We start from the raw sequence: 26,358 nt of genomic DNA, 5'->3' as shown, positions 1-26,358 counted from the left end.
CTGAGTTTCAAGATAAAACATCATCCTCTAGCGTCCAGCTGATAGGGTTCTCGGGTACACCAGAAAATCTGCCGCTTTCTACACCACTAGTCACTTCTGTGGCAGGACAGACTTTTACACATCAGTACATTTTGTCAGCCAGGTGCCCTGGGCAGAGACCTGTTGGTCAAGTGCGGAGCATCGATCCTTTGTGGACCCAGCGGAATAGAGGTCACCTTTCCAAATGGATATTCTATGAACTGTTCATTAACTACACTGCATTCCGGTTCTCAGATGTTGTTGGCGGCAGCTGGAGGATCCGCGTCTGAGGGACAATGGGCTGACATTTACTGGGGGTTGTTGCAACCAGAGGACCCTCAGAAGGGGGGGCTGCTAAAACTTTATAATCAATGGAAGCCGCGGATCCAGACGTTACACCCGTATACCCCTCCCTCGGACCCTCCCCATATGACCCTCTTTTACGATAGGGATGGGGATGAAATGTATCAGCATGCCTTTTATGAAGAGGTAGAGGGCAGGCAATGGGAAATTAATTCGGACTACATAGTGATAGGAAAGGAGGGAGTGGCCGCTGCGGTGGCACTGACATCTGAACAGCTGGAATGGTATGAGATGGCAGGTGAGGCCATTCCTCATGTCACCCTTGCAATTGGCACTACTCATCAGGCAAAAGATTTGGGACCGATGTGTCGGAACTTGAAGTCCCTAAGGGACTGGTCTGACACCCAAATACCGACAGTGCAGTTCTCCTCATCTGGTCAGGCATACAGAATTTTGTCTCCGACACATGATCAAGTCCTCCTTGAGCATAGACAGATTGAACGCTTTCATGGTAGAGAGAAGATGGATCACCCCGACTCGGCCCCTATGCTAGATTCTCTCCCTGAGAACCTGTGGTCAGTGGGACCAGCAGATGTGGGTTTTTGTCAGCAGGTTGATCCCATAACCTTCGAACTGTCAGATTTCACCCCTATTTGGCAGATGCAGTATCCCCACAAACCTGATGCTGAGGAAGGTTTGGCAAAGACCATTGATGGCCTTAGGTATTCAGGGGTGTTGGAACATTCGCGTTCTAGTTGGAATACACCCATTTTACCGGTTCCTAAACAAGACACGGGCAAATATCGGATGGCCCATGACTTAAGGCGCATCAATGGTATTGTGAGTACACCCACAGTTCCAGTACCAAACCCATATACTGCCATGACTGCTTTAACCCCCAACCACAAGTGGTTCTCTTGCATAGATTTAGCGAATGCTTTCTTTTGCTTGCCGCTGGCAGAACCATTAAGAGATGTGTTTTCGTTCACGTATAGAGGTAGAAAGTTGCGGTATACTAGGCTTCCACAGGGCTTTATTTTATCTCCAGGGATTTTCAATCAGGTGTTGAAAGAACAGCTGGGGGGGCTAGCACTGCCAGGTGGGGTAGTTCTGATCCAGTATGTAGATGACATCCTATTAGCAGCACCTGATCATGCTTCCTGTTTGGAGGCCACCTGTCTCCTGCTAGTGCAGCTGTTTAAGGCAGGCTTTAAAGTCTCTCGCTCAAAGCTGCAATGCTGCAGGCAGGTGGTCACCTTTTTAGGGAGAATGGTCTCAGCGAAAGGCACAGGGATTTCCCCTGCACATCAAACAGCGATACTACATCATACAAAACCAAAGACAGTTAAAGAGATGCTTTCGTTTTTGGGTTTGTCAGGTTATAGTAGGCAGTTTATCCCATCGTATGGTGAATTGACACATCCACTGCGAACTTTGGTGAATGAGCAGGGGATGAGGAACCTGGGAGCTACACTGGATTGGACTGCACTGGCTGAGATGAGTTTTATTCTATTGAAGCAAGCTCTTACAACAGCTACAGATTTGGCGATTCCAAATTATAAACTACCTTTCTTTTTGGATGTTTCTGAAAAAGCACACACAATTGATGGTGTTCTTTTTCAGAAAAAAGGGGGTGGAAGATGTGTGCTCATGTATGGGAGTATCACACTAGACCCAACGGAAGACAGACACCCACCATGTACAAGACATGCAGCAGGAGTAGCAAAGATTCTACAAAAGGTGGCACACATAGTAATGGGACATGGCCTGACAGTATTAACAACACATAGTATTGTAGCATTTGTGAGCTCCACAGCATTTACAATGACTTCGTTAAGGCAGACGAGACTAGAAAAGATCCTGAATGCTCCAAATGTTACGTTTACCCATGAAGGCATTAACATGGCAGAAAATAGTGGAGAGGATGAACCAAACAATAAAAGGTAAGATCGGGAAAGTACAGGCACGGACCAAACTAAATTGGGTGGATGCGTTGCCTCTGGCATTAATGTCAATAAGGAGTTCGGTAAGTTCTGTGACAGGATTCACTCCATATGAACTACGAACGGGGCACCAGTTCCCGGGACCGGGAGCCGGAAGTCAGACTACGAAGAATGAGGTAAGTTCAATGGGATGCAAGCTGTATTATGATAAACTAACGGCTCTGGTGTCAGATTTTTCACAACAGGTCACAGGTCCCAACAGAGAAGGGGAAACACCGATACCTTCAGTCGCGGAGTGGATTCTGCTAAAGGTCATCAAGAGAAAGTGGTCGGAGCCCAGGTGGACAGGACCCTACCGAGGGGTGGAGAGGACGTCCCACGCGGCTCGACTACAGGGAAAAGGCGAGACGTGGTATCATTGGAGTCAGTGTGCAGCCACGGACCCACCAGCACGGACACTGGAACAGATTCGTACGGCGGCGACTGAGAACCTGTGAGCAACTACGGACTAAGAACTTTCTGAACGGGTCCCTTTAAAGAACATATTGGACTCCGGGGACTGTTGATGGTAGAATCTATTGTTGTTTAAAAATCGATGACAATGGGCAAGCAGTAAAGGAGATTTCTTCAGGTATTCGCAAATTAGCTCACGTCCCGGTTCAGACCTGGCGACCCTTGGGCAGCGCATGGCGGGGAAATTTGTTCTCTGGAGACTGGGGATGGATACATACTATAGTGCTAGTTGCTGGATTTGTGGTTTTGGCGTTGATTCTGATCCCATGCATCCTTCCCTGCCTCCAGTGCCTCATTCAACGAGCGCTGTCACAGAGAGACATCCCCAGACCCCAAGGCATGTGTTTGTCCCTACTGCCCTCTCAAGAGTGTAATGATTACAAGGGATCAGAAATGCCAACCCTGGCATGTAACCCGGATTTCTCTATCTAATAAGTTAACTGGTGGTTGGTCTCATTTTCATGAGACCAAAAGGGGGACTGTTGGAATCTAGGGGTTAAAACAGTATGAAATAAATGATTAATCAATAAGTTTATTTGTACTGCATGAGTCAGGGAAAGAGGAATGTGGCTAAGTGGCTGTCACAGCATGGAGCAAAGTTGGCTGAACAAAATTGGCTGCTCCCAAGATACAGGGAGAGGATATGCATAAAACGATTTAGGAGGAATGCTCAACTGAAGGAGGTGGGAAGTAGCACAGGAGACACAGGCCAGATCAGAACAAAGAATGGCCCGCAAGAATCAAAGGGAATGGAAAACCAGTCTAGGAGGAAGATTAAGGCACGAGGAGGTGTTAAAGAGAACAGCAGAAATTGGCCAGACAGGGACCGAATGGTGATTAGAAATATCTGGGGATGAATTAATTTCAGATCTAAACAACAGGATAGTCTGGCCTGGAGGATTAACATGGGAAGGCTACACCCCAGAAATCTGCAAAACAGGAGATGACTTGTGATAACCCTTATGCAAAAAGATCTAGCAGGGAAAACAACTTTTGTTCTGTGTGATAAGATTGACCTATATAAACTGTGCCAACTGGACAATAGGGGTCAGTCTCGGGGAGTAGCTCACTGGCAGGTGACCTATGAACTAACAGACTGACCCAGAGCTCTGTTAAGTTTTATTCTTGTGCTGTGTAATAAATTGACTGTTGAACCGAATACCTTCTCCTATCACTTCATTCAAAGAACGCGCTGGACTCAGACTACACATAGACTAAATTAAGAGTAAGTTAAAGCCAGAGTCCAACACAGCATAAATATCGATTAGTGTCTGGTCTTCGAGTTCACTCAACGGATTGCGAGTGGGGTGTGGCCTTTCAGTGCTCAGGGCAGAAAGTAAAGAGCAGAATATTAAAGCGCACACTGCGGGGTTAACCCAAGTCAACTTTCAGGAAAGAGTAAAGGATAGAGAACTCTGACACAAAACAAGCAAATATTTTTCAACAAACACAGGGATGAGCATCAAATAAAATGCAAATGTGTAGGTTGGTATGACAATAAAATAAATGTGATTTTCATCTGAATATTGCTGAAATATGAGCAATGCAATTCATACCATAAGAAGTCCTTTATATGCATATACAATGCCCAACCAGATACTCATGTTGGTATTTTCACAATGCTCCAGCAATGGGCGGATCGCAAAATCTCTCCCAGCAGGATCCGGCTGCAAGAACAAATAAAAAGAGTTGATATCAAATTCATAAAAATGTGAAAGTCCTGAAATGTCTGGAAATATTATGCAGGTGAAACTTGCATTAGGTTTAGGCATTAAATTATTCATGGAAATAAATAAATCCACAATTTGGATAATCCCAGTGAATTACTGAAGATATAATTGTATTTTGAAAACAATACTGTATCGCCAGTTACAAAATAATGGCATTTTCCCAATGCTGCCCAGTCATTTCTTTTAAACATAAAATTATCAGAAGAGGTGGGGTATTATGTTTAGCCTTATTGTTCCTCTGTCAAAACCACATCAATGAGAATTGTGTTGGCTTTCCTTCAAATATCATGCATGTTATATCTTGGAGGAAGGAACAATTGAATGGGCTATTCATAAGATCCAATGTAATGTGGTTGTTTAAAGAAAGGAAATCTATGTTCCCCCATTCATGCATGTATTGTCAAACATCTAACATATTTTTGAGCAAAGTTTACTAAACAAGAGAGTATATAATCATGTCTTTACTTCGTTCCATCTTTGGAAAGAGCAAAACACATAGCCTGATAGTGAAGTGGAAACAGATTTTAATAATAACTTTAAATTGAGGAATTAACCCAATATTTGAACAACAGCTGATGGGCTGAGAAGGAATGGCAGGAAAAGAGGACCAATGGAACACTCTTACAACAAGCTGTCATGGACAGTGAGGGATGCCCCAATGACTGTTTCTATATTTTTTATAGTTCATTTTTAAAAATAGAAAATGCTGGTCAGGCACCATTCAGGAAAAAAGAAATAGAGTTAATATTTCAAGTTGAAGACCCTTTGTCAGAACGGAGAAAGAGAGACAGAATTTTAATTTTCAGAGGGGATTGGGGGGAAGGAAGGTTCAGCTAAAAAAAACATCTTGCTTGTGTGAGGTAAGGATTGCTCTGGGAATAATCCATCTATATTTTATTGTGCCACGTTATCATTCTTTGCAACTGGTCTTCCTTGGCTTTCTATGATGGATTTCCCAATATTTTTAAAAGCATCTCCTGCAAACAAAAATCTGTGAACCTTCCACCTTGGTGATTGTTAACTTTTTCCCTTTTTTCCCTTTGCAGTAGCTTTAAGGTTTACACTGATCTCTGCAGTATTTCCCAATGTTTATTCTCTCTCACAGGACCAGACCTTAGAATAATGAATGGTGAAGAAGAGTGAATAATTTAGTGTTTCTGTGAAGACATCAGACTTTGAAAGGGAATAATGATTTATTGCTAATTACTATGGCTTTAGTTTAGAGAGTGTAATCGGCAAGAAGACAGGCAAAAAGAGATTACATGGCTTTTAGATTTCACTTGCTAAAGTGGTCAGACTTCTACGAGGGCCGGTGCAGTCTATTTTGCACCTTAGGCCAGGCTGAGCATGAGAGGGGAAGGGGGGGTTGCTGCCTGAGCTGACTTGGGTGGGGGGGAGTGGGGGAGGGGTGGTGAGCAGTGGGTGTGACGTTCTACGTGCGTGTAATGGAAGATTCTAACCTGTTTTTTTAAATTTGCTGCTCTTGGTTTTGCAAGGCTGATAACCTGCTTGTGTTTTAGAATCAGCAACCATAAGCTAAATTCCACCGAGGGGCCAGAGATGCTGTTATCTGAAGAAAGGACATCTGTGTACTGAGAACATTTAATCTTCCTGCTTGTTTTTGGTCACAGACTGTCAGAGGCCTCGCCTTGATGCAAAATAAACCATTGTATTCAAAGTGATAAGCTGAAAATTATGTTATTCCTTAGAAGCCTAGCATGCTAGCTTGCTTGCTTATCTTTCTTGCTGTGCTGGAAATAGGTGCTTGGGTAAGCAGTTTTTGGGTAATATAAGCCATGGTTCCGCTGCTGAAGTGAGAGACTCTCCGAGAGGTGGCAACATCTCTCAGCAAGAAGAAGAACTTCTGGAGTCCAACCAACGTCCCGGTCAGGGGAGGTGGAGAAGCTGCTACCGGCGCCCTGACAACCTACTACAAGTGTGCAGTCATTGCCTCGCTTCGGCAGTTGGGACCAGTCCAAGCGTTGATAAGTATAGTTGGGAAGGGCTTGCATATTGTAGTGTGAAATCAGCTTTTGAATTTATAATAAACATTTGTATAATCTGAACTGCTCTCAGTGTGTGTGTCTATTTTCTTTCGGTAGCTCAAACACTGTGACCAATCTAAAACGAACAAAATGAGAGGTATAAGTTTACCCAAGACAGTGTGCCATACACTTACTCCCTCCACCTTACCAGACTAGTGTGTGTGCTTATAACATGTTAATCTGATTCAAGATGCAGAGGTGCCCGACTGTTGGAATTTCCCTTCAACTGTGTCCCCTCTGAGGTCTTCGCCCTAGGCGGCAGCTAGATGGCTTAATGTAGTGTTGGCCCTGACTGCTACTTGTAAAGAGTTGATCCCTGTTGAAGGTAATCCTGAACTTGACATGTCCTGTGAGATTTGGGCACCCAAAAGAGCTCTTCTGTCCCTACTGTGACAAGTTCTAAAACTGCTTATATTACTAGTTAGCAATACCGAAGTGGTTAGGAAGAGAGCAGAAACAAGTTCTAAATCTCACTTGAATTTGAGAGAAGACTTAACAGCTCATGTCTCGAGTTATTTATTCTAATTTAGTGGTTCTCAACCTTTTTCTTTCCGCTTGATGCTCTGTGATTAATAAGGGATTGTTTAAAGGAATCATTGCTCTAGACCCAATTGTTACTTAAATATTTTGCTTGAGAAAAATTGTCATTGGGCCATTTCCTTTGGAGTTATGAAACTGTGCACATAATAAGTCAATTAGGTACTAGCAGAACCACCAACTACAACCCGCGAAGGAACCGGCAGGTGTAAGGCCATCTTCCTAGCCCTATGGTCTAGAGGACTTCCAGTCTCCCATTGGCAAGATGTCCTCCCTGAGGCCCTCCACTCAATCAGGTCACTCCTATGTCCCACCACCAATGCCACTCTACATGAAAGAATATTTTCTCTCGCCAGGAAGTCAGGGCCATGGTATGCCAGACTTGTTACCATGCATCCACTAAATTAATGCCGTCGACTGCATACACGTGCCCCAGACCGTCCAGGACCCCATAGTTGCGAAGCAGCCACAGCTGGCAGATCAGACCACCCAAAATACTTAATTTATGATGGCATTTAATGCACTTCACCCCCCTTTTCAAAAACAAGAGGTGAATGTGGTAGACCACTGTTTGTATATTTAGCTGTCTGGACACGCCCATTGGCTGACTGTACTTGTGGCTCCTCCCACAGACTCCTGAATAAAGGTGACTGTGCCATAGCCTCCTACTCAGTTCAGGACAGTCAACTAGCATGGACGGGCTTCCATTTTACTGTGAATAAAAGCCTGTCAGTTTTACCTAACTTCCAATCTTTTGGAGTTATTGATGGAGCATCATCTATATATACATGTTGTCGCCACACTTCTTGCTGCAGCATTTTGAAAGTTCTCAATCATCCATCTTCTGACTCATAGAGCCCACCATACTAATAATGCCCACTGAGAATCTATCTGTACACATCTCATTTACCAGCTATTGGTCCACAGCTTTTGACATCACAGCCATTCAAGAACTGGTCCAAAAAGGTTAAGAGTCTTTGTCTCTGCCACACTGTCAAACTAGTTTCCTGATGAAAAAAATTTTCCTCAGATCATTTCCTTTTAAACCTCTTATCAGTCTATGCGCTCTAGTTTTGGGGGGGGGGGGTGGCGGGGGGAGGGAAAAGAAGAGAATTATTTTACTATCTACCTTATTTTCCCTTAAAAAAATATGCTCCCTGTTCTGCCTCTCCTCCAAACTGAAATGGAAAGCAATATCCTGGAGAACTTCAAACTCTCTTCAGTTCAATGGCATCTTTCCCATAGTGGAGTGAGCAGAACTGCACCCATTTGTGGTTTTACTAAAAAAAACCCATTAAAGGCCAGAAATCTCATCTCCAGCAACTGGAGAAAGAGAAATATTCCAAGTTTTCGATCTGGAACCTTCATTAGATGAAATGTTCTGATAGAGGTTCCTGACCTGAAACTAATTCCCTTTCCACAGATGCTGACTGACCTGTGTGTTCTCAGCATTTTCTGTTTATATTTCAACAATTTTCATTTTTTTTTCTTACTGTGACTTAACTAATGTTTTATAAAGTTCCACCATAATTACTCTGCTTTCATAATTCATGCCCTGGTTAATGAAAAGTATCCCATTGTCCCTTAGCTCACTGCATCCCAGATTATGGAGGAAATTTGGATCTCAATATTGGAGCCTTATGAACAGGCTGAAGTGTCCCTGATTTAATTAATGAAAGGATCATCGGCAGAACAGGTTACAGTAAAAGGTTATTATACATCAATTCTTCAGAGCAGATCTATGAGGCAAGGTTAGCAAAGATGGGTCTTTTCTCTTTGGAGTGCCAAAGGATGAGAGGAGACTTGATTGATGTCTACATGATTATGAGAGCCATAGATAGGCTGGACAGCCAGTACCTGCTCCCCAAGGCAGGGGCAGCAACACCAAAGGACATGTGTACAAAGTTAAAGCAGGGAAGTTTAGGGGAGACATGAGGTGTCATTTTTTTTAAATAGGGGGCTGTGGGTACCTGGAATGCCTTGTCAGGAATGGTGGATGAAAGAAAAATAGAGAGTTATGAGTAGGGTGGGTTTAGTACATTTTTTAAAGGAATATATGGGTTGGCACAACATCGAGGGTCAATGGGGTCTGTACTGTGCTATAGTGTTCTAGCAGGAATGAGTTATAAAGTTTAGACACTGTCACTCAAAGCTCTGGCTAACCCACATCAGGAATACTTAGAGCAATTCAAAGCACTTCACTAATTAGCCTTGAGATGGCATGGATTTATCAGGATTATACCTGATCTTGATTTTTAAAAACATGTTTGAGATATAGTCAAGTTTATTGTCATCTGATTGTACAAGTACAACCTGACGAAACAGTGTTCTTCAATCCTCAGTGCAAAACATGCAGACACACAACCAGACATAACACACATACAGACAAAAAATAGACATGCAGGACAAGTACTTCAACTAGTTAAATAAATAAATATTCTTTTGTACAAATGAGAGTCTCAGGCAGTTAGTGTGAGCAGTTGCTTTGGTTGTTCAGCCTTCTCACTGCCAGTGGGAAGAAGCTGTTCCTCAGCCTGGTGGTGCTGGCTCTGATACTCTTATATCTCTTCCCCAACGGAAGCAGCTGAAAGATGCTGTGTGTAGGGTGCAAGGAGACCTCACTTATTTTGCACGTCCCCTTCAGACAACAATCCCACCAGATCACGTTGATGGGGGGGATGGAGACTCTAGTGATGCACTCTGTCATTCTTACATTCCTGTGGAACATGTTACCACACTGAGATGCAGCCAGCCAGGACACTCTCATTAGAACTCCTATAGAAGATTGACATAATGGTGGCCAGTGCCTTTCCCGCTTCAATCTTCTCAGGAAGTCCATGTACTGTTGCGCCTTCCTGACATGCGAGGAGACATTGTATGTCCACGATAGGTCACTAGTTAAGTAAACGCCAAGGAACTTGGTGCTCTCCACTCTCTCTACTACAGAGTTGTTGATGTTTAAATTTATTTAAATTAAAATAAATTTTAAAAAAAATTACACATACAGCATGATTACAGGCCATTTTTGCCAGTCTGATGTATCTGGCATCATTCTCCAGTGGGCCAGGATGCAGTGAAGCAACAAGGCTATAACAACATCTTTGGAACGGTTTCTTCTATAGGCAAATTGAAATGGATCCAGCATCCCTGAGACGTGTGTTTTGATGCGTTTCATCACCAGATGCTCAAAGCATTTCTTAATTGTAGAGGTCAGTGCCACAATGCACTGAGGCTTGTTATTGTCGCCCTCTTGGGTACTGGCTTGATTGTGGCTGACTTGAACCCTGCAGGAACTATGGATTACTGCAGTGAGGTGTTGAAAATGTCCATGAAGACCTCTGTCAATTGGTCTGTGCAGTCCTTCAATCCCCCAGCCTTGTGAAGGTTCTCCTCACCTTGGCCGTGGCTACGCAGGGGGCTTGATCATCAGGGGGACATCATACAGTTCTTCTCATCAAACTGTGCATAGAAGGTCTGTCCAGAAGGGAGGCGTCAATTTCTTTATGAAAGTTTAGAGTAAATTCTGGGAATGGATGTTTGAGCAAAAGTACCTGTTACTATTTCATTATATAGAGTGAGGTTCTACAAAGCATGCGAACCTATGTTTTCACCAGAAACCAGAACCAGAACTTAATACAAAGTGGTGATGGACTTCTGTTGGAACATTGCTTGGAAAAAGCAAAGGACTTTGCAAGTATCCATGTAGCAAACAGCCAATTAAGAGTGAATGCAAGAACCTTTTTCGCTCCCCTTGAAACTTTGTTGGCAGTGGCAGATTAACCATTAGGCTGGGTAGGCTGAAGCCTAAGGGCCCAGAAGCTAAGGGGACCCATCACAATCACTGATACATCAATGCATTGTAACCACTTGTCAATATGGGATCACCTTACTCTCATGGAACCTCCACAACAAACTGTTTCAAACACCTAATAATATGCTTCAAAAGTGGATGTTAATCTTGTTCCCACTTTTGTTTGGGTTTACAGCTTATTTCATAATTTTCCATCTCTTGCAGTTTGATGTACATGTTTGTTATAAATCTTTTAATTATCATTGTGTCTGTAATCACATATTCAAAGCTGCTTCCTTCTGGTAACCTTAGCCTGCTTCCCAATTTGTCCTTTAAGTAGGTTTTCAGTTGGTGGTATGCAAACATTGTACCATGAGTTATACCATATTTATACTTCATTTGTTCAAAAGATAATAAATTATTTCCCAAAAAAACAATTTTCTATTCTTTTGATCCCTTTTCCCTCTCATTCTCGAAAGGAAAGGCTATCTATTGTGAAAGGGATTAGTTGATTTTGCATCAATAATAATTTTGGTAGTTGGTAATTTGTTTTTTTTCCTTTCTACGTGAATCTTCTTCCAAATGTTGAGCAGATGATGCTGGTGAACTTCTATGTTGCACCAGCTTTTCATCCCACTACATAAAGAAAAAAAATGAAATATGGGAAAAGTTATGCTCTGGAACAATGAGAAATACAATAAACACAAGGTTATGCATGATGCAATATAATTGGTTACACAGGATATATATCACGCCCCAAAAATTAAATAAATGGGACCCAACAGTATCAGATAGATGTTTTCACTGTAAGAAGGAAACAGGAACAACAGTACATGCAATTTGGGCATGTGAGAAAGTGAAAAACTTTTGGGAAGATCTAAATCAGGTATTAAATAAAATCACAATAAACAACATACCAAAAAATACAGAGATCTTTCTTCAAAGTAATATAAGAAATAAGGAACTAGGCCTCAAACTGGATGAAGCGCAAAAAAAGATTTATATGATAGCCTTAGCTGTAGCAAAAAAAATGTATAATGACAACCTGGAAATCAGAAGAGAGCCTGAGAGTACAGCAATGGTACATAGACATAAAAAAATGTATTCCATTGGAAAAAAATAACATATAATTTAAGAAATAATGTCACAGTATTTGAACAAATTTGGGAACCATACATGGAACACAAAAGAGAGGGCTTGCCTCGGACCTCCACCACCTAAAATGACAGAATGAGAAGAAGACGAAATGAACTGACCCATTGCGTAAAAGTAGATGACACAATTTTCTTGTTTTTTTCATTGTGTGATGACATTGTTTAATGGGTTTATTGTATTGTATATGTTGAACGTTTAGTGGGTAGGGAGGGGGTGGGAAGGAGGGAGAAAATGACACTGTATATTCAAGAGGGAAATGTTTGTGTGTATTTTGGTTAATATGGTTTACAGTGTGAAATTTTTTTAAAAAGTGGATGTTGAATGAACAAAGGACAAAGCTAGATACAAGGTATCAGCAATTGGTCTATTTCCTGTACTCTGTAAAATAGACAGGTGTTTGAACTTGATTGTGTGAACTCAATATGTGTCATTCTCAAACAAAACAAGGTATAGGAACATGTCTCTAAAATTTATCACACAGCAAGTTATGCAAGCTACAGTGAGCACACAGCCCTTCTTATCTCACTGTAAATGAGAGAGGGGAGATGGGGAGGGAGAGAGAGAGAGAGAGAGAGAGACAGACAGAGACAGAGACAGGCCCTTGCCTTTCAATCCCCTTCTCGGCAACAGTCCATCTATCACGGGAGCATCGGCCACGCAGAGACGGAAGATCTGTTGGCATCGATGGGGAAAGTCGACAGTTACCTGGTGCGAGATAGCGAGACTGTGCCCGGAGCCTATTGCCTGTGTGTATTGTAATTACAGAAGCATGGGAACACAGAGGGGTTTAACAAAAGTTGTCAGTTGATCACTTTAAGCAGCTGAGGTGAGGATGGAAAGATGCACGAGTGAAATGAGTGTAAACGATGTTAATTCAGTGCATTGAGTTTTGAAAATGCAGGGAGACAAAGCTGGGATGGAGGGGGATCTGTTAACCCTGATGTCTGCTGATGGCGGAATTGGACATTTTGGCAAAAAAAGACTTTTGTAGTCCTTCCCACATTTTAGCAACCATAGTTTGGACCTGGCCTGGCAACTCCTGGCATTTCAGTGTTTCAGAAACATTTGGGGATTTATTGTTATAGCCTGGCTCCCCACGATGTTGTGGCATTTTAGAAACTGCTACCAGCCCCGTTCTACAGGCAGTTGAAATCTGCACAGGGCCATCGATGGAAACACTGGGCATTTCGACCCCACTGAGGAACACTGACAGATGTACTTCTGTTGTCCTGCTCATCCCTGGTCATCACCGCAACAATAATTTTGAACAGGTTCTCTTTATTTTTTCAGTTGCTGTGGAGGACATTTAACAAGCTCTTGGTCTCTGCTGTTCCACAAGAGAGAGATGGCATCAATGTTACCCACAATGCCTGGTGCTCCAGAAACTGCTCCATCTACCTCACTTTAAAAAACAACACAAACGGCAACGTGGTTAATCAGGAAAGTCTGCAGGCAGTCACTGTGATTGTAATTCCATTATATAAAATTAAACTTACAATAACACAATAAATATAATAAATATATCATTATAATTTACCAAAAGGCCATGTTTTTGATTATTCCTAACTGTTTTAAAAAATTTAAATACATCACGAAAAGCTACGAAAAGCCCTTTTTGCCAGAGGAGCGGTTTCCTGGGGGGGAGGGGGAGGGAGTTTCTGCAATGCAGGGAATTCAGGCAGAGTGGTTGGAGCAGGACAGAGTCAGCTGGCAGACAGTGAGTGGGGGCAGTGGGCCAAAATGTCCTTGACCTGCTGAGGGAGGGGTGATTTATTCCTCAGGCCCGCTCTTCCTTGAGGAGAGAATTTCATTCTCGCTTGAATCATACTACAACTACTGGCAGGGTGGGTGATGGCTCATCAGCAGTCCCAACCATACAGTGTGGGCATTAATATACTCCAGTTAACTTACCTCGGTCTGAAGACTCTGTACAGCCTTTATCATATATTTTACTGACTATGTTGTATGGGTTCTCAACATTGTGGGGTATAACTTCAGATATTTAACTCTGAAATTGTTCAGCAAAATACAAACGACATTTCAAGTTGTAACATGATTGATAGAACTTGGAGTCTTGTGTGGAGCACAAATACACTTTTATTAGCTTACAATTAACGGCTGTTATCTACAATAGTATTCAGGTAAATTAGAGGTAAGGCGGGAAAAAAGGGTTTATATCGGGACCAATGGGGGTGGAGCCAAGAGGAGGGGCTGGTTGTCTAATCTACCCTTAGACAGTGAATTCTAGTTCACTGCACAAGTACAAATCAGATAATTGAAGAGCGAGATATGTGGGAGATTCTTAAATCCGAGGCTAATAAACAGTCTGCTGGTGGGGGCCATGAGGAAGGGGAAGCAAGGTCAGAGAGGCCCTTACTAAAGCTCAGCCTAGGGCCTGAGGTGGTTAATATGTTGACAGTAAGAACCCACTGCTTATTAACATACACAATGTGCTGGAAGAACTCAGTGGGCCAGGCAACGTTCATGAAGGGCAGTAGATAGTCTCTGTGTGAGGCCAAAAGCTCACTCATTATTGCCTTCTATTGATGCTGAGTTCCTCCAGTGTTTTGTATGTGACTCCAATTTTACTGCATCTGCAGCCTCTCTAGTTTACTACTGCTTAAAAAGACTGAAGATATCAGAAATCAAATCAGTCAAGACCACAAATCAATCAACTCTCTCTCCTATGAAAGTTAAAACGGCTCCATGCAAAGGTTCTGCCATGTATGAGTAATAGCTCATTGATTAACGATTGTGTAAATAAGAACATTACCAATTTTTCCCAATTCAAACTTGCAATGAAAGAGAAAAATCACAGCAGTTAAATTTGCAGATTCTACCAAACTAGGTGGGCAAGTGCAAGAGCCGGAGGAAATTCAGAAACCACTCAATGAACACAGTCAATTAAACTGTAGATACATTATTATATTCAGTCTTTGGGATTTAATCATATTTATTAGCACAGTGCATGGAGACCGTGAGGTGAGAAGGAATTTTAGGCCCATAATTTACTTGCCTGAATAATATCAAATCAACAAGAATTGTATCCACAGTTAAGAATTTAGGATTAGAGAAATGTGTGGGTGGAACAATGACAGATGACATTTAATGTAGGCAAATTCTTTATGGAGATATAACAGCCCAGGAGGCCTGCGATCAGCCAATCAAGTTTATGCCAACTCTCTGCAAAGGCACACAATCCCATATGCTGGCTCTATCCCCATAGTCCTGGGGGCTAACTTCCACAGTGGTCTCTCACATTTCTTACTAAAATCAATGATTTTCCCCAGAATCACCACCCAGGTCAAATGCCTTCAAATAATTAAGGATGAAATCAAGGAGTTTGTTACCAATAGAGATCAGCAAAATAATTAAGCAATATTTTTTCAAAAAGACATGAAGTGATCTGCTCTTGCTGTTTCATTGCTGTTAATGGTATTGTAGTGCGCGTCGAAAGAACCAAAGATTTGTTGATCCAAACCAAGGCTTTTATTAACTAAAAGACTGGAGCATATCACAAGTAGGTCGACCAGTCCAGAATTACCTGGTCTGGCTAGGAGCAATCCTTTAAGACCTGCCAGTAGGTGTGGCTACACTCTCAGCCAATCACAGTCATCCTACACTACCATCTGTCCATATGTACATATGCACATTGGTGATAGAATCTGTACTATCACACGGTATGAAATAGCTTCATTAAAAAATTGGTTTAACAGCTGTTTCAAACATGACAACCAGCTGATTATCTTCAGGATTTTTTAAAATTTTATATCGATTTTCCACAGCATCAGCAATGTTTTGCATTTGCTTTTAAAGATAGTGCTGGAAATTTGAATCAAGATCAGACAACACTGGGTAGTTCCAGTTTTTGACCATTTTTCTTTTATTTGGTTAATTGATTGCTGTTCTCAGATACTCAGACATTTGAATGACGAGTTTACAATGGACCTTAAATCTTATTTAGTTTCCTCTTTTATAATCTTGACAGAATTCAAGGATTATAAGCATTGATAATTTGATTTTTATCCATGCTCAGCTCAAAATGTATCTGTAATAAACCAGCTCTAATTTAATTTATATTGCTTTCTGTCTTTTTGAGGTTGTGAACATCTTCGAAATCTAAATTGCATAAAAAATCTTGAATGAGCCTTATTTTTCTCTAGTTTGAGAGCCGAAAAACAAAGATAAGAACTATTGCTACACATAACGTAACTTTTTAAGTGCAGGGCTATGGCCACACAGAACGAAGATGGACATGATTGAGTTAACAGTGGTGCCAAGCTCCAACCCTGCAGTATGAAGTCATCTCCATCAAGACATGTAGTTGAGTTTGCCACCCACTCATTGACCACTGTGTTCTGGTGTTGCAACTTACCAAAATCACTTTGCTCTGACATCCTGATTTGTCAATGAAACAATGTTGAATGGGATTGAGTCAAATTTCTGGTCATCAGTTATAAATAAATACTGAAACCATTCATAAAATAACTTGGAATTGAAGGTACGGTCATAACTTGCAACCTTAAAAAACTGCTTCCTTGATTTTGGTTCTCAGAAAAAACCATCACAGTAGCATAGCTTGCTGCCATCTTACATGACATTCTGCATGTAGATGATTCTGTCAATAAAATCCATGATTTCATACACCATCATCTTCCACCCAATAGTATTAGGACTAGTAGAAGGTAAATAGGAGGGCAGCAAGGTTGGCGTAGCAATTAGCGCAACGCCTTGACAGCTCCAGCCATTGGGACTGGAGTTCAAGTCCTGTTTGTACATTCTCTCCATGTCTGCATGGGTTTCCTCCCACTGTTCGAAATGTAATGGGGGTGTAGGTTAATTTGGTGTAAATTGGGCAGCAAGGACTTTTAGACTGAAATGGCCTGCAACTGTGCTGTATGTCCAAATTTTAAAAGAAATTAAACATTTAAAGTTAAATACTTTTTTACAACTTTTTATCCTTTGATCTCAGAATGGAAAGTGCAGTTAAGGTTTCTTCAGGATGTTTTCTTCTCTCTGGAAGAATTCCATCTGCTCTTTTCTCCCTGTGCTCCAGTTAGAAGGTAGATCAGTTTCAATGATTGTGTGGGGAGCTGATATTGCTTTGATATTTAATTATAGTAGATTCCAAAACTGGGAGCCAGAACCAACATGAGTGATGAGAGAATCGTTGTGACCCGATAGTGATTACAACAGTGTGCAATGATTATGAGCAATGTTGCTTTGCGTGAGGGGAAGCTCACGAAAATAGCATCAGGAAGAATTTTTTTTAAATCATGAAAGACTGAGATAATGTAAAGTAGAGGAAAGTTCATGCGGAGAATAAAAAATCGGAACAAATCTTTTGAGCCGAGTGGGTTTGTTCCAAAGCTTATAATTCAATGTAAATCCATGCAAATATCTGGTCCAGATGGTATCTTTACTGTAGCAGTTGGTTGCTGCATTGCAATGTCACTGTGCATTGAATTAAACATGTAGGAACAAAGTCACTGACAAACATGTTGAACAGCTTCGGCATTTCCGTTCTGAATGTCAGCTTTGTTTATCAGGATAGTCTAATGCTGAGTGAAGTGAAAGAGAAATGCAACGAGCTGTCAAGGACAGATCCAAACATTTAAAATGTTATATGATGCACTGTGAGGTGCAAGCAGAATTCAGGAATGTAACCCATTTATTAGACAAGCTTATTCTGCAAACATATATTTTCATTTCATTTTCCTGCGAGAGAAATTTTGCTTTGAACTTTGCTTGGTTCCTTGTGATTTTGAAATGGATTCCTAATGGCAATATAATAAATTTAATTGTTGTTTTTGTAATTCTTGGTCAAATACCCAAACATTGAAATGTATTTGATTAATATAATTTTTAGTGGACAATCGCCACTACAAAAGGTGGTGGCAGGGAAGATGACTGGACAGGGAGATCTCTTGCAACTTTAATGCATAACCAAGCATTAGGGATTCACATGAACAGTCTTGAGCTTGCACCATTCATTCATACCATGTCTATCATTATTCGCCTCCAGTTGTCGTTGAGTATTCTCAGAATGCCAAAATAATCTATACTGGAATTACTCCCTATAATAGCCTGTAGCCAACTGAAGGATTGCCAAAATGAGCAACTGGTATTGCTGTAGCCTAATTCTTTCAGCTTTTTAAAGCATCCTGTGGTTCATCCTCCACTGAATTTAAAGCACCTACCCTTCAAGGGTATCAAGATAACGGAGAACTTTTCTGTTTTCCATCATTTATCTGGTTCTCCTTTAAACCCTTTATTAATTTCAATTGCACACATCAGTTTTGTGGATGACAGAAGTGAAAATTGGACCAATGAAAGATAAAGGTAGAAAGATGTGCCTGGAGGCTGTGGAAGTGGGTGAGATCCTTAATGAATACTTCTCTTCAGTATTCACCAAAAAGAGGGACCTTGATGACAGTGATGGTAATATGGATGGGGTAAATGTTCTAGAGCATGTTGATATTAAGAGAGAGGATGTGTTGGAGCAGTTCAGATGCATTAGGATGGGTAAGTCCCTGGGGCCTGACGGAATATTCCCCAGGCTGTTTTATGAGGTGAGGGAGGAGATTGCTGAGCCTCTGGCTAGGATCTTTGTGTTCTCGTTATCCACGGGAATAGTACCAGAGGATTGGAGGGTGGCAAATGTTGTCCCCTTGTTCAATAAAGGTAGTAGGGAAAGTCCAGGTAATTGTAGACCAGTGAGCCTTACGTCTGTGGTGGGCAAGCTGTTGGAAAAGATTCTTAGAGATGGGATCTATGGGCATTTAGAGAATTGTGGTCTGATCAGAAACAATCAGCATGGCTTTGTGAAGGGCAGACCATGTCTCACATGCCTGATAGAGATCTTTGAGGAGGTGATCAGACATATGGATGAGGATAGTGCAGTAGATGTGGTCTACATGGATTTTACTAAGGCATTTGACAAGGTTCCACATGGTAGGCTTATTCAGAAAGTCAGAAGGCATGGGATCTAGGGAAGCTTGGCCATGTGGATTCAGAATTGGCTTGCTTTTAGAAAGCAGAGGGTTGTATTGGAGGGAGTATACTTGAATTGGAGGGTTGTGTCTAGTGAAGTCCCTCAAGGATCAGTTCTGACACCTCTGCTTTTTGTGTTTTTTATTAATGACTTGGATGAGGGGTAGAAGGATGGGTTGGCAAGTTTGTAGACGACACAAAGGTTGGTGGTGTTGTGGATAGTGTAGAGGATGGTATAATATTGCAGAGGGATGATGCAGAGCAGGGCTGAGAGTGGCAGTTGGAGTTCAATCTGGAGGAGTGTGAAGTGGTATAATTTGGAAGAACAAACTCCAAGGCAGAGTACAAAGTTAATGGCAGGATTCTTGGTAGTGTGGAAGAGCAGAAGGATCTGGGTGGGGGTCCATATCCACAGATCCCTGAAAGTTGCCTCACTGCTGGACAGGGAACTTAAGAAAGCTTACAAGGCGTTAGCTTTCATAAGTTGAGGGAATGAGTTTAAGAGTTGTGAGTTAATGAAGCAACTCTACGAAACTCTGGTCAGTCCACACTTGGAGTACTGTGCCCTCTTCTGATCACCTTATTATAGGAAAGATGTAGAAGCTTTGAAAAGGGTGCAAAGCAGATTTACCAGGAGGATACCTGGTTTAAAGAGTATGCATTATGAGCAGAGATTAAGGGAGGTAGGCCTTTACTCTTTGGAGAGAAGGAGGATGAGAGGAGACATGATAGACTTATACAAGATATGAAGAGGAAAAGATAGAGTGGACAGCTTGCACCTCCTTCCCAGGGCACCACTGCTCAATATAAGAGGGCGTGGCTTTGACGTAATTGGTGCAAAGTTAAAGGGAGATATTAGTGGAAGGTTTTTTTTTTAACCCAGAGATTTGTTGGTGCGTGGAATGCATGGCCTGGATTAGGTGTGGAGGCAGGTACATTGGTGAATTTCAAGAGATGACTAGACAAGAATATGGAAGAATTTAAAGTGGAGGGTCATGTGGGACGCTGGGTCTAAAGATCTACACAACATTGTGGGCTGAAGGGCCTGTGCTGTTCTATGACTGTGTTCTTATCCACTTTGCCTATTTACATGGCTATCTAAATGCATCTTAAATATAAGATTTGATCCCACCATCTTCAACCCACAGCCACATACCTACCACTCTAGGTCTCCTTATCCTACACCTTTTTCGATATCCTAACATAGGAAAAAGACTGTGATTATCTACACCACCTATGCCTCTCATAACCTAATATACTTTCTGTCAGGTCATTCCTCCACCTCCTTTATGCCAGGAAAATCAAGCCCAGCCCATCCAAGCTCTTTCCATAACTTGGGTCCAATTGAAGCAACAAATTATTTTTACTATTGTTTCATTGTTTAATACAATGCTTCTGATCTGATCTACTCTAAACATCCTTGTTACACAAAAATATAAAATTTAAGGATAATGACCATTTATGACTCTACCTAGATGTAGTAACGTGGAGATTCTAATTTGATAGGGGAATGTGTGTAAATTTATCTCTAAAACATATACATATTCCAAAGTGAGGGCCCAATGCCAGGCTGACACATCGAGGAGAGATGGGAGTCGGACTTTGGTGCAACAATCAATGAAGAGTGGTGACAAGACCTTGTCTGGGCAGTGTGAATGGAGCCATTAATACCAGATACAGCTTGGTGCAGTACAATTTCTTGCACCAGTTGAACCTAACACCACAAAAATTACACAAATCAAAGCCTGAAATTTCAAAAATGTTAGTTAGGTGTGGTGTGAAGGTTAGAACATTTGTCCACTCCACCTGGTTATGTACAAAGGTGAGATTCTTCTGGGAAGGCTTGGGGGACATTCTGAAACAAATTACAACAATGGATTTTCCACAGGATCCAGAGTTGTACCTTCTGGGAGATATTGGGGTAGTGCAAATTTGACTTAATAAATACCAAATTCTGTTTGTGAAGATTGCATTGGTGGTGGGCAGGAAGTGTACAGTGGTTTCATGGAAGTCTGACTCCCAACTAAATACCACATAATAGAATATGGAAATGCAGAGTTGCATTCCCCTGGAGAAAATCACATAACAATCTAAGGAAGAAAGATGACACATTTTTTATAGTGTGGCAACTTTACTTGAAATATATTGGCATTCAGATAGATTAGTTACCCCCCCCCACCTTAAAAGAGGGATACTGTTTCAATCCATCCCAGCAGAAAAATGGGTGTGACTAATGAAACGGGACATGGCGCAGATGCTTTTTCAGTTTTTTCGGTTTTATTTTGAGACTCTCTCTTTCTTTTCAGTTTTTCATTCTCATTATTTAGTCATAATCATACCTATGTTTTTCTTCTTCCTAGGTTTCTGTAGGGGTTGTTGGCTCCATTGGTATTAGTATAAATTAATTGACTGCAGTTTCAGATGATCTATGTGCGGGGGGTGGTGGTGGTTGGCGAGAGGATAAATACAGACTGTATATATACGAATGTTGGAAAGATGAATTGTTTGTTTAATTTTGTGAGTCTATGAAAATATTTTAAAAAAAGATTTAAGGTTAAGAAGCGGGAGTGGTAATGTTACTTTGCTGTTCATACGATCCTGGAGTCAGAGTGATGCAACACTGAAATTGTCCTCATTGCCCAACTTGGCCATGATGAGCAAGGCATTATTCTAATAGTCAAAACACCTTTCTTGCCCATGTACTTTTCCACATGCCTTAAAAAGAAATTACTACTTCCTCTGGCTTGTTCCAACTGTGGCTGTCCAACCTGTTCTCTATTTTCCTGTGTTATCTCTGTCTCCTATAATTCCCTTAGCATCCCCACAAACCCATTGTTCAGTTTTACATCACTGTCGACTCAATGATTGAGTCTTCACAGTCTTCTGGGTAGATTATTCTAAATCTTCAAAAACCTCAAAGTGGAGAGGTTTTATCAATTCTACTGCACTTTTATCAAGGTAATTTTGAGGCTAAGTATGAGAAAAGGTGTCCTGTTCACCCCTCACTAGGAGATAGAGCAGGAGCAGACATGAGAGGTAAATTGAAGGTAGAGGAGGATTTTGGAGTAGGAAGGGAGGATCCATTGGTTATGAGCATTGCCCCCTGACACCGCATACAGCACCATCTCAGAGACACTGATTGAAACCAGTTGTTGTATGCTGAGTGAAACATGGTATCTCCATCACTTCTTTCCTATTGTGTACCATGAAATGATCATTCAGTTTCTTCTTTGGCTTGGCTTCGTGGACGAAGATTTATGGAGGGGGTAAATGTCCACGTCAGCTGCAGGCTCGTTTGTGGCTGACAAGTCCGATGCGGGACAGGCAGACACGGTTGCAGCGGTTGCAGGGGTCGACAGCATCGAGTCCACGCTGCTGAAGATCCAGTTGCACTGGGTGGGTCACATCTCCAGAATGGAGGACCATCACCTTCCCAAGATCGTGTTATATGGCGAGCTCTCCACTGGCCACCGTGACAGAGGTGCACCAAAGAAAAGGTACAAGGACTGCCTAAAGAAATTTCTTGGTGCCTGCCACATTGACCACCGCCATGGGCTGATATTGCCTCAAACCGTGCATCATGGCTTATGACAAACCACCTGGAGTTCCATGAAGGCTTTCTCCGTTCCTACCTTTTGCATGACAATTCAATTAAAATACATGTGCTATGCATAAATCTCAGCTCTCCGGTTACAATGATGAACAGTCATCCAAAGTGAGCTCTCAGCAACTTTACAGCAGTTGAATGGAGATTTCCCAATCTGCAATTTATGGGCATGTCAGAGTTCTTTAAGAGAGATGCCACTCTTCCAGAGTGACAGAGATGTTGGAGCAATCCATTGATGTCATTCAATTCAGGGTTTATTTATTGAAGTGGATCATTGCAACAGGTTGCAAGGGATTATTATGCCCAACCTCAGTGATTTTCACACTTCCCCCCACCCCCCCCAACTCATATTCCACCTTATGCAATCCCTGTGCCATAGGTGCTCTGTGATTAGTGAAGGATTGCTTAAGGCAGTATGTGAGTGGAAAGAAAGTTTGAAAACCACTGTTTTAATCGTACCTAATTGACTCGTTATGTGCACAGTTTCATAACACCAAAGAAAATGGGCCAATGACAATTTTTCTAAAGCAAAATATTTCAGTAACAATTGGGTCTAGAGCAGTGGTTCTCAACCTTCCCTTTGTACTCACATAACACTTTAATTAATCCCTTACTAATCACAGAGCACCGATGGCATAGGGATTACTTAAAGTGGAATGTGAGTTTAGGGGGGGGCAGTTTGAAAACCACTGCCCAATCTGGACTCTTCTATTCAATTATTAGTTATTCAATTAACATTTTGGTGGCAATAGAACCATAGAAAACTACAGCACAGAAAAGAGGTCATTTGGCCATTCTAGTCTGTGCCGAAACATCATTCCTCTAGTCCCACTGACCTGTCCCATCTATGCATCTAACCAATTTATCCTTAAAACCTAAGAGTGAGCCTACATTTACCACGTCTGATGGCAGCTCGTTCCAAACTCCCACCACTCTCTGAGTGGAGAAGTTCCCCTAAACTTTTCACCCTAAAGTCATGACCTCTCATATTTATTTCTCCCAATCTAAGTGGAAAGAGCATATTCACATTTACTCTGTTTATTCCCCTCACAATTTTGTAAACCTCTATCAAATCTCCCCTTGTTGTTCTTCTACTGTCTAAGGAATAAAATGCCAACCTGTTTAATCTTTCCCTGTAACTCAACTCCTGAAGACCTCTGCAGTCTTTCAATCTTACTGTTGTCCTTCCTATAGTTTGGCACATAATATTCCAAATTTGGCCTCATCAATGTCTTACACAACTCCAAAGTTTGGACTGTGGACAGTTTGCATTGGTCCAATTATTTTGTATGCCATTGAAGAGAAACACATCTATCCAGCTGTGCTTATTGTCTTATTGGACAATGCCTGCCTCCTCTGCTCTGCTGGGAGATGGTGCCTGCTGATCATAGGCAGGTAACCTGCATATTTCTTCTGTGGCTTTTTAAACTCTATCTCATGCCATCAGTGTCTCCCTGTTGCTTTTCCCTTGGTACAGGCTGTGCAAGCCCACATCCTGATGCCACCAGCCCAGTGTATGAGAGAGCTAGACTATCTCAAAACTTTCAGTTCTGGCCATTCCAATATATTCATATATATTTATGTATCTATGGGATTATTATGTGGTGTATATTATGTGCACACTATATGTGATATGTGTGGAGAATAGCTTTTTCATTGGGTTGTGCATGGACAGATGGTAATAAACTTGAATTAGACCCAGCGGTGTCCATAGTTTCTTCTTATTTGCTTTCATTGGTGGTGCCAAGGGATACTAATTACTATTAAAAATTCTATGGTAAAATCCAATGGTACTTGGGTTAAAAGCTACTTTTTTTGGCTTCAGTATCTAAATAGTTGTGCAAAATATTTAGATTTATTTATTATTGTCAAGTGTACTGTGGCGCAGTGAAAAGCTTTCCTTTGCATGACATTCAAAGACTGGCAAAGAGTCAGTATGTTCTAGAGCCATTCAGTCAGCAAAAGTAAGGAGAAAAAAGCAATAACCCCAGAGAAAGGGAGGATCACGCCCGCTTCGACGCAGCAACTTGCATCTTTTATTCCTGCACATTGACCATGCTGATGGGCCTTCAGATGACCCTAAGTGGCCACATCCAGCTGCCTGCTTTCCATTGCACCTCCTTTTTTAAAATTTAAAAAAAAATTTTCACAATATGAACCATATTAATCAAAATACACACAAACATTTTCCTCTTGAATATACACAGTGTCCTTTTCTCCCCTTTTATCCCCCTCCCTTCCCTCCCTCCTTCCCACCCCCCCTCCGAACCCATTCCAGTGCACCTCCTTGATCTCCACACCCAATTATCAATGGTGATTGGAATTTGTGACCTGTGCCCCGGGGAATGGTAGCCTTTGGCAAGGTGGGGAGGGGGGGGCGGGGGTTGGATGTAATACTGTTGGGCGATCTTCGTTCCTGGCTCAGGCTGGCCATGGGGAAAATTGTGCCAGTGATTTCAGAGAACATTAATTAAGGATGTCACAATTGAATAACTGAAATTAAAGAGGTGCCCCTTCATGTGTTCCTTTCAAACAATAGTCAGATGTTTCAAGATAAAATTTATTTTTTTAGATAACAGATCCTTTTCGACCCACGAGTCCGTGCTTCCCAATTACACCCAATTGACCTACAACCCCTGGTATATTTTAAGGGTGGGATGAACTGGAGTACTCGGAAGAAACCCTCGCAGATAAGGGAGAACGCACACATTTATTCCAGAAACAGCGTTACACTAACCGCTACGCTGACTGTACTTCAAAAATCACTGTGTTTTTGAAAAAGAAGTGCAATAATAAACTATTTCTGATCAAAATTCAATCAAACTCAGTTCCATTCCTCTGGACATCACCATAGATGTTGTTACATTAATTATTATGAATTATCTTTGACATCACCCAATGATAACAAGAAATTATGTTAGTCTCTGTAGGTTTGAAAATGCTCTGAATGAGTAGAGTTTAAAAAGCTAAGGAGCAAATGATTATCTCCTTCCGCAAGAATAATAAAGGATCTGATTTTTTTCAAAATCCATTATAAAATTGAGGAATGATTATCTACCAACTAATGACAACAATAAAATAGTTTCATGAGTACTTAAAAGACATTAGCCTAGAAATTAAATTACATGGCACTTTTATTACCATTACAAACCAGAAATTAATTGCAGCCGGTGCAAATTAGGTTGGAGACAATTTCCAGGTGAAATTGTGCCAATCATGAAATTAGACCAAACATGAATCATGTAAGTACTCCTGATGGCTTAACCTGATAATGCAACAAACTTGAGTTACATGGTATCCACATCGTAAGTCATAAGATCCAAACCAGACCAGAGCAATTTATCTTGCTGTAAACTCATCCAATTGTGAGGAATTACTCTAAAGTACTCTGTTTTTATAAATTTTGTAAATGTGATAAAGAGGAACCAAGGAGGTTAATATGAAGAACTCTTTCTGATCAAAGTTCAATGAAACTCAGTCCCATTTGTCTGGTCATCACCATAGATGTTGTTATATTAATTAGTTTGAATTATCTTTGACCAAGAAATTATGTTAGTCTCTGCAGGTTTGTGAAAATTCTCTGAATGAGTAGAGTTTAAAAAGATAAGGGGCAAATAATTATCTCCTTCCACAAGAATAATAAAGGGTCTGATTTTTCTAAACCCACATCTTGATTTCACCCATATGAAATGATTGAATGTGTCTTTATATATTTTAATCATTA

The 26,358-nt window shown here is 41.3% G+C and overlaps 1 protein-coding gene across 4 annotated transcripts in view; it reads right to left on the bottom strand.

Annotated features, from left to right (window-relative positions):
* gabbr2 (gamma-aminobutyric acid (GABA) B receptor, 2) overlaps positions 1-26,358 on the bottom strand; it is an 811,906-nt gene that overhangs the window by 39,056 nt on the left and 746,492 nt on the right. For all 4 annotated transcript variants that reach the window (XM_069913637.1, XM_069913635.1, XM_069913636.1 and 1 more), the window contains exon 14: positions 4,334-4,444. In XM_069913637.1, the coding sequence (XP_069769738.1) occupies positions 4,334-4,444 (111 nt within the window). The remainder of the gene's footprint in view (positions 1-4,333; positions 4,445-26,358) is intronic.

Source organism: Narcine bancroftii, chromosome 1 (genome assembly GCF_036971445.1).
Source record: "Narcine bancroftii isolate sNarBan1 chromosome 1, sNarBan1.hap1, whole genome shotgun sequence".
NCBI lineage: Eukaryota > Metazoa > Chordata > Chondrichthyes > Torpediniformes > Narcinidae > Narcine > Narcine bancroftii.
This window is presented reverse-complemented; position numbering and strand designations above follow the sequence as displayed.